At 49.0% G+C, this 9,667-nt stretch overlaps 1 protein-coding gene across 1 annotated transcript; it reads right to left on the reverse strand.

The window, feature by feature from the left end:
* On the reverse strand, positions 1–8,712 carry DEFB123 (defensin beta 123). Its single transcript, XM_047069153.1, has 2 exons — positions 8,655–8,712; positions 1–194 (listed from the first exon to the last, which is right to left on the reverse strand). Exons 1-2 carry the CDS (start codon positions 8,710–8,712, stop codon positions 1–3), a joined length of 252 nt encoding a protein of 83 aa, XP_046925109.1.
* Positions 8,713–9,667: the final 955 nt, after the last annotated feature.

The raw sequence follows: 9,667 nt of genomic DNA on the forward strand, positions 1-9,667 counted from the left end.
TCAGACTGAGGGCAGCTTCATCTGCGTTTTCATGGCTTCAGGCTTCGAAGAACTTGACCACAGCTTTTCTCTTGGCTGGTACTTGGGCTTCACACAGCACAGTTTATTGTTTGTGCAGTAAACATAGATCCTTTCTTTCCTGGAGCATTTCTGGCGGCATTTGCCATGAAGATTCCAGCATTTTTGGGTGCTGCCTGGCACAAAAAAGAAAGAAGAATTGGGAGACAGCGTTAGTCCTGAGAAGCGCTATTAAAGCAGATGTGATAGAAGGTCCTCAGTTTCCCTTGCCTTTGACCTTGGCCTCCTTTTTTCTTTTTCTTTCCTTTCTTTTTTAAAAATGGTGCAAAAATACAAAGAACATGTAAAACTTGCCAGTTTAAGCATTTTATTTATTGTTATTTTTTTAAAGTTTATTTCTTTACATAATCTCCACACCCAACATGGGCTTGAACCCACGACCTTGAGATGAAGAGTCCTTGCTTGCTCCTCTGACTGAGTCAGTCAAGTGCACCCTCCCCACATCCCCAGCATTTTAAAGTGTACAGTTCCAGGGGCATTAAGTACATTCGCAATGTTGTGCAAACATGACCACCATCTAGTTCCAGAACTTTCTAATCATCTCAAAGAGAAACTCTGCACCCCTCTCCTCAGTCCCGGGCAACCACCAATTTGCCCTCCTCTCTATAGATTTGCCTACTGTGGATATTTTATGCCAATGGAATCATATACAATGTGGCCTTTTGTGTCTGGCTTCTTTCACTCAGCATCATGTTTTCAAGGTTCATCCATATTGGCTGTTTTTTTTGTTTTTGTTTTTATTTTTGGCTAACATTCCATCCCTCTCTTCATAATTGCATTCTTATTTTGTTTTGTTTTTGCCAAGTCCTATCATTAAGAAGGCAGTTGTACTTAGGTTTTTTTCTTTGATGTAGTCGAGTACACATCACATAAAGTCTACCCTCTTAACCATTTTTAAGTGTACAAGCTGTTACAGTCACCCCGTGTGCAGCCATCCCCACCATCCACCCCCGTAACTCTTTCCATCTGTGAGACTGCAACTCTTACACTCATTAAACAGTAACTCCCATTCTCTCCTCCCCCGGTGCCCCTGGCAACAACCCATCCATATTGTTTTCGGTGCCTTTCCTGGCCCAGAATCTTGACCAACCAACAAACTGCAAGGCTTACGAACACAGCTCTCGAAGTGTTCTGACAGTTTGGGGGGCACCAGCAGTTTGGGGGGCTGTTGTGATGGCACCAGCAGCCTCAACTTAGAGGCACACAAATCTGGAACAACTTTGCTATTCCAACCACAAGTTTTTGTTTGTTTGTTTTTAAGTTTTTATTTATATGTTTTGAGAGAGAGAGAGAGAGAGCAAGCAGGGGAGGGGCAGAGAGAAAGGGAGACAGGGAATCCTAAGCAGGCTCCACACATCAGCACAGAGCCCCAGGCAGGGCTCGAACTCACAAGATCACGATCTGAGCAGAAAACAAGAGTCGGATGCTTAACCCAGTGAGCCACCCAGGTGCTCCTTTAATTATCTTTTAAAATTTCTTTTGAACCTTGAACAAACTGCCACCACAATAACCGGGTTCTGAAACAGTCTGAGAGAAATCTCTCGTGTTACGGAGACCCGAAGACGGGTACCTGGTGTTTCTAGACTATCTGAAATGGAGCTTGGGGGAAAATGGGACCCATCACAGTAAAGAAAACTTATAAACTATTCTAAGACAACATGTGGAGAAGTTTTGACTGATTATGAGGGTAGCTTTAGTATATGTCCCACCTGCCAGCTTCATAACCCTGGAAAAACAGGAAAAGTGGGACATGAAAAGGACCCACTGTCTCAGGGACTCTTTTTTTTTTAAAAATTTTTTTTTTCAACGTTTATTTATTTTTGGGACAGAGAGAGACAGAGCATGAACGGGGGAGGGGCAGAGAGAGAGGGAGACACAGAATCGGAAACAGGCTCCAGACTCCGAGCCATCAGCCCAGAGCCTGACGTGGGGCTCGAACTCACGGACCGCGAGATCGTGACCTGGCTGAAGTCGGACGCTTAACCGACTGCGCCACCCAGGCGCCCCGTCTCAGGGACTCTTTATACAGCCCCCTAGATCTCAAGGATTTGAATATGGACTCACTATTCTCCGCCTTTTCTGTGAAGGACTAGATGCTTTTTCTTGCCAGGAGGCAACAGCATTTCCAGTGACTAAAAACACTTGTAGTTTGTCTTTTCCTATTTGAGAAACCCTATTTGCCTGTCTAATGACCAGAGTGCTCTTTTTACTGGGACTTTAATTAAGGAATGGTAATTTTGCCAAAAATCATGCTGCCCTTATCATTTCTCAACCCTCATAAGAAATAGAAAGGACTCAACATAAATTAAAATGAAAACCTGCTAAACTGACAGAAGACTTCATAAGGTCTTGAAAGCCTAAGAGACTCATAATTTGTTCGTGGGTCTAAGGTTTATTGTTTCTTCCCCCAGAGAATTGTAAAGGGCCACAATGTGTTGCCCAGCTCTTTTCCCTTTCCTTGCCACACAGCTGGATTAAGTTGGAACAATTTATTGCCTTTTTAAATGTTTACTTATTTTTGAGAAAGAGAGAGAGGGAGAGAGACAGAGAGACAGAGCATGAGCAGGGGAGGGGCAGAGAGAGAGAGAGGGAGACACAGAATCCGAAGCAGGCTCCAGGCTCCGAGCTGTTAACACAGAGCCCGACGTGGGGCTCGAACCCATGAATCATGAGATCATGACCTGAGCTGAAGTCGGACGCTTAACCAACTGAACCACCCAAGCGCCCCCGATTTATTGCCTTTTTATCAGGAGTCAAACTCTCGCTCTTGACCTCAGTGGTTGGGGATGAGTACACTTGTCTGTAACACATCCGTTCTCATGTGGTGATGAAGAGAGAGCTGGACCACTTGGAACCAAGCTAACTTGGCTCACTGGCACTGGGGGTAGGTTTCATGCTATGGCAATTTCTAGAGCAACAGTCTACTGGAGAAGTTCAGTGGAGTGCCTGAGTCTTCCACGTGCTCATTCGGGAAGTCACCTGAGCCGCTGACAATGTCACTAAAAATAATTCCATAGTTACTTGATGATCCTAGGAATTCCAGAAAACTGTTGTCCACCATCAGCTGGCGTTAGACATCATCCTTCCATGTGAGGAAGCCACATGCACATTTCCCAGAAACTTTTCTAGTGTGTGTGTGTGTGTGTGTGTGTGTGTGTGTGTGTGTGTAAATGCATCCACGGAGGCAACCAACCAAAGCTGAACAATATAGTGTGACCTCTGGGACCCGTGAATTTGCTTCTGGTGGCTTTTCCTGGCTATTACCAATAAGACTCTGGTCCTGGGTGCACTCTTCTGTTAGTGATGCGTTTTCTCCTGATAGGAACACCGCTCATTAAGTGTGCCCTATCATGTCTAAGCAAGACCCCTTTGAATAGGCACTATTAATATGAACTCATGAGGTATTTTATATGTATTCAGTGTGTTGCTTTTCCCACTTGGCTCTGTCTACTGAAATGATGTGAAATGAAGGACCAATTTAATAGCATTGAATACTTCTAGCAACTAGATCATGGTTCTGAAATACCATTTTCCTACTTAAAAAAAAAAAAAGTCCGAACTTCTCAAAAAAATGGAGAATTCAAGATCTGGGGCAAGAGTTGTACAAGATGAGCCTAGAATATCTTGTCACGCCAGATAACCAGTTATGAGCCAGTGAAACTGCTTTTTGTCACCTAACAAAAGGACAAAGTCTCAAATCACATCTGTCTGAAACTTTGTATTTGAAATCATATCGGCAAGACTGGAACATTCCATACTTTTCTGAGGAGCCAGTCTTTCAACACAGAAAAGTAGCCTTGATTTCAGAGCCAAGGGCAGAGTGTCAGAGAAGGGGTTTCAGGATATGAAATTCGACATCTCTCTTAATTTTGTATTTTCCACGGAAATGGGACCCTGAATCCATTTCTCAGCCTTGGCCTGATGTTAACTGCTTTGCACAAGAAGTCTATCAAACACTCCTTCACAGAGAAAGACAAATACCATATGATTTCGCTCATATGTGGAATTTAAGAAACAAAATAGATGAATATAGGGAAGGAAAAAAAAAAGAGGGAGGCAAACCATAAGAGATTCTTAACTATAGAGAACAAACTGAGGGTTGATGGGGATGGGGAGATGGGGGGTGGGCTAAATGGGTGATGGGCATTAAGGAGGGCACTTGTCGGGATGAGCACTGGGTGTTATACGTAAGTGACGAATCACTAAATTCTACTCGTGAAACCAACATTACCCTATATGCTAACCAACGAGAGTTCGAATAAAAACTTGAAACAAAACAAAAACACAACTTCATTGACATTTTACCTCAACTCTGTCTTTCTCCTTAATCTTTAGAAACCCTAAACCTTTAGAAACCCAGAAAAACCACCAAGCATTTATTCTTTCTTATATAAGCTGTACCACTGAGTAACCAAAGAGTAGAGGATGAGTATCTTTATTATTTCAGCATAATAAATTTCCAGCTAACTAGTGACGATTACATAATAGAATGCCACCATGTTGCAATGCCCGAAAAATTAGCATCCACTCAAAGTTACGAGCATCAGCTACAGTTTGCGCATTAACCGTAAATGTCACTAAAAGAGAGACAACCAAGATATCCTGTGCCTCCTGATGAAAGAACCTTATTAGCATCAAAAGTTTGCCAAAAATGATAGAACCTGAGCCTGGTCAAACCTCTGGAGCCACGTACCAATTTTCAGGAAATACAGAGGTCATAGGAATACACTGAACTTCACCTTGAGTATGCAATCAGCAAAATCTGTGCCGTGGGAAACCGTAGGTCAAATGACCCAACAGATAAGTTATAAAGACAAGAAAGGGATCTCAAGAAACGTTGGATTTTCAAAGTGGGCGTGTCAAAAATAGGCTCTCTAGGGGTGCATCCTTAGCAGGGGAAGTATACAGAAATGGCAAGGAATTGTTTTAACTATTTTTTATTTATCTGTGTTTTTGAGAGACAGCGTGCATGTGCGGGGGCGGCGAGGGGGGATAAGGTAGAGAGAGAGGGAAGGAGAGAGAGAATCCCAAGCAGGTTCCGTGCTGTCAGCACAGAGCCTGACGCGGGGCTCGATCTCACAAACTTGAGGTCATGACCTGAGTCGAAATCAAGAGTCGGTTGCTTCACTGACTGAGTCACCCGGGCGCCTCTGGTTGTTACAACTCCTGGCGAGGGTGAGGGAAAAGACGGCCTCGTACACTCTCTTTTGGCCTCTCTGGAGGCTACTTAGCAAAAAAACTCAACAACATCTTAAAACCGTGCACAGCTTTTACCCAGCCATCTCCTTTCTAGATGTCTGTCCTAGGGAAATACTCACAGGTACAGACTGAGAAGCCGAGTCGCTCGAGATGCCACTCTAAACAAGTGAGAGATAGGTGCCTGCCCTCAGAGGACTTCTGGTTTAGCCACCAGATGTTTGATTGCCCAGGGTTGTAATGACAGTTATAAAGAAGGTGCTCTGGCTGCCGAGAGGAGAGATAACGTGGGTATCACAGAGGAAGTGTAGGCGACATGTCCCCCCCGCCCCCGCCCAAACCTAATTTCTGCTGGGTTCTTGGGCTTTATAGGTATGTCCTGAATTTCCACTGAATTTCCAATCTCCTGAATTTCTTTATATATATGTCCTGAACCTAACTTTACTATTTTGAACACGTTAAAGTGGTACACATTTCATTCCCCTTTAATCGTGAGGCCCCCCCCCCTTGGTTGCCAAAAAGCAGAATCGGGCAGCTTCTGGGCTTTCGGGGAATGGGATGCAACAGAGATAGAATGACAGTCCTTGTTTCGCTGAAATGAGATGAGTTGTTTTAGTTCATGGCAAGACAATGATCTCTAAAACCCAAATGTATCAGAAAGGGTCAGGGGGTTCCAATTTCAAAGAGCTCCTTTAGATATTAGGTGACCTGGTGGAGTCAGATAAAACCACCTGACCATAAGCCATGAGAGGTAAAGGCTGAGGGTCCAGCTAAAGAAACTTCCACCCAGTCTCTGTTACTAGTAGGAAGTAGAGGGAAGTGCTCTCCCCAGGGGAAACTGGGTGCTTAAATCGACTTCGTGTGTCTCCCTTTGCTCTGCTGTGGCATAAAATAGATCCAGAAGACCCTCAAGTTTCCTTGTGTCTGTCTGGTGGAGATGCGAAAAGGAGGCTGAGAGCCTGAGGGACCTGCCAAGAGTAGCCCCTGATGCAGAAGGTGGTGTGTGCGAGGGGCGGACGGTCTAAACCTGGGGACCAGATCGAAGACAGCTGAGGTGAAGGGCTCAGTCGGCGGGGCTCTCGACAGGACCGAGAGCTTCCGTCAGCCATGGGATCCAGTACACTGCAAGTGCCAGAACACTCCCTGGCCACTCAATGAGGGACCTTGTCCCCGAAGTCAATGAAGGCCCAGCACAGGGTTGCCTTGGTTCTTCATGCTCCTGCCCCAGGGCCTTTGCACTTGATATTCCCTTCAGCTTGAATGTTCTCCCCCACAAATCCACGTAGCTCACCCCTTGTCCTCCCTCAGATCGCAGTGAGCCATTTCATGGGCACCCCTTTGAGATGGCAAACCTCCCTCCCCCTGGTACTCGCTATCTCCTCCCAGCCCATGCTGCTCATATACTTAGCAGCGGCCCTTACGTCTATTTCACTTATGTCTTTAAACCTTTTCTGCCTCCCTCAATGGAATGTAAGCTCAAGAGGACCAGAAATTTTGCTCACCTTGTTTTGTTCTGATTTTCTCACTGCTCCCCACCCCCCCCCCAACCTATCACAGTGCCCAGGACATGAAATCCATTCAACCATGTTTACTGAATAAACCGATTAATTCCTTCATGACCTATCGCACCACCTTCTCCTAAACCCAGATGCTGTCCCAGGAAGGGGAGGGGGGAGGGCGGGACAGAAGAAGGAAGAAATGCTGCCAGACCGAGTAGTTAGTTGCTCAAAAGAGACTGCACTGACTTGGAAAGCTGCTTTCACCCCGAAAAGACGAGAACGAGTTGTAAGTGCTGACGTTCGGCGCAGCCCCTGATGATGGGTCCTGCTCTTCGTGACTGTTCTGTCGGCGGGATGGGGGTTCCCGGGAAAACTCAGATGGGTTGTGGAAAATAAAGAAGGTGCACTGTGTCGCACGCCGACGTTTCGGCGTGTTCCACGCGTGCCATTGTCGTAGCGGTTTGAGAGAGGAGGAGGTTGAAATGCCGAGCAACCCATCCGCTTGCCGGAGGTCAGGGGGTTAGAAAGCGGTGGGGCATTCTCCCCCCACCCCCCCACCCCGTTTCTGAGGCTTTCCTCTCTGCCCTGTGCCGCGTGGTGTGACAGACATTTGCCACCGGCAGCTACAAGGGCTGAGGTCAGCTTGGCTGAGGAAATTCACATCTTCCGCCCTGCGGAAAGGTTAGGAGAAAGCCCGGGTGTGGGTAGAAGCTTCGGCAGGCTGGGCGGGAGGGGCCCCATAGCCAGGCTGGGGGTGGTCGAATGGGCACATCTGACCATGGCCCCCCCCTCCCGTTAGCCTCCCCATGGCTCCCTCACCTGGCAGTCAAGGCCGGACCTGGACCTTGAATGCTTCCTCCGCTTTCCCCCCGGCCGGGCCCCTAACCCACTCAACTGTGGGTTGAGTGGCCCTGCAGGCGCCACGCTCTCTCCCACGGCTGGACCTTCCGCATAAGCTGATTTCTGCCTGAGACGCCCTTTCTGCATCCTTCTCCTCGCCTTTCCCTTCTAATCTCCGCCTACGTTTCGGGACACAGGGTACCCCTTCAGGAGGACTCTCCTGGCCCTCAGACTGGGCTGGCCCCTCCCATGTGCACCTCAGGCCCTTAGAGCCCCTCTGTCTCATGTCACTTCGGGTTGTGAATTCTCTTGTCTCTTGTCTCCCCTAGGGCCACGTCATTTACCTCTGTGGCCCTAGCGTCCGTCACAGGGGCAGCAACAGTGTGTGTGCGTTTTCCTCTCCGGTTAAGTGGTTGTGATCTTTACAAAGCCTAGATCGTTCTGGGGACTGTTTTGTAAAAGGTTGCCTTCTCCTCCTTCTCTTCCCCACCTTTTCCTTTTTTTTTCCCCTATATATGAAATTTATTGTCAAATTGGTTTCCATACAACACCCAGTGCTCATCCTGAAAGGTGCCCTCCTCAATACCCATCACCCACCCTCCCCTCCCTCCCACCCCCCATCAACCCTCAGTTTGTTCTCAGTTTTCAAGAGTCTCTTATGCTTTGGCTCTCTCCCTCTCTAACTTCTTTTTTTTTTTCCTTCCCCTCCCCCATGGGTTTCTGTTAACTTTCTCAGGATCCACATAAGAGTGAAACCTAATGGTATCTGTCTTTCTCTGTATTCTTGCTCCCCCCTTCCATTCTTTCTCACATGCCAGGCCACTTGCACCTGCTCCCGGGGAGAGAGAGCAGGGATGGATGGGGTGGCTGAGCAAGAAACTCTGGATGTCTGGTTGGTACCTAAGATCTGGCACCTGCTGCCGGCCAGGTAGCCTCCTCCACGTGGTTCCAAAAGGGAAGCTCCTGAGGCCAGGAGCCTGGGGACGCCGTGAGCCGGCCTCAGTCTCCACACCCTGCCCCTCCCCAAGAGGCCCAGGTTACCTGGAGTGAGCTGGGACAGGAGCAGCAGGGCGGCCAGAGTCAGCGAGAGGAGCTTCATGGCTGGAAGTGGCCCAAGGTGAGGCTGCGGGTCAGATGCGACAGCAAAGCCAATGGGGCAGGGCTCCGGCCTCTCTGGCGGTCGGTCCCTCTGTTCAACCCGAAGGATGCCACCCGCACGTGCCCTCAGCCACCCACGGGTTCGGCCCCCGCGCTGCCCGAGCTCAGGGTGTGCATACCAAGGGCTGGCAAGGTCAGCGGGGTGGGGGCGGGGAGGGGGGCAGGCAATCAGGTCCAAGGTCCTTCCAAGGGGCTCTAAACAACCCCACCCCCCCAACCCCCCCGCACCGAGGGCCGGCCAGGGGGCGCCACGCATGTGGAGCCCAGAGGGGCCGGGAAGGCCTCACAGAGAAGGTGGTGGCACCTGCAGAGGGGTGCACCCGTGTCCCGGGCAGAGAAGTCCGCCCCAGGGCTTACGCTGGTGTGGAAAATGAGAAACGCGACCCAGCTGGAGCGAAACCCGGACGGCCGTGGGGAGAGACGAAGCCCCAGCACCAGCCTGGCGGTGCTCTCAGCTAACCCAGCGCTAACCCTGCAGTGGACCTCACCCCCAGGGCCACGTCGTCTGGACCCGGGGCTGAGCCCCTCCCCCCGAGGTCCAAAGACCAGCTGTTGGGGTCCCCGCTCTGAACTCCCGGACCTGGAAAGCCCATCGTCTCCCTTCAGTTCCAGTAGTCACTCTCGTCTGTTTTCAGGGTCCTCCTGTTCTTTCAGCCTTCCAGCAACGTGTGACCAGTTCCCTCCCTTGAATATCCCGCGTGGTTTCCATTTCCTAACTGGAGGCTACTTGATGTAGACCTCAAGGGTATAAGAGCGTAGATAGGTTTACGAGACAAAAATGACCCGAGGACCATTGACAAAGGGGCAACATAGGAGGTTGAAGACTGAACATAGGCAAAAGAGTGAGGTCAGTAAGTGTAAACGACTCCTTCTAGAACCTTGATGAGGAAGAGGAG

Source organism: Lynx rufus, unplaced genomic scaffold (assembly GCF_022079265.1).
Source record: "Lynx rufus isolate CCGP_SWC_20201006 ecotype Redwood Valley unplaced genomic scaffold, mLynRuf1.p SCAF_8, whole genome shotgun sequence".
Classification (NCBI taxonomy): Eukaryota; Metazoa; Chordata; class Mammalia; order Carnivora; family Felidae; genus Lynx; species Lynx rufus.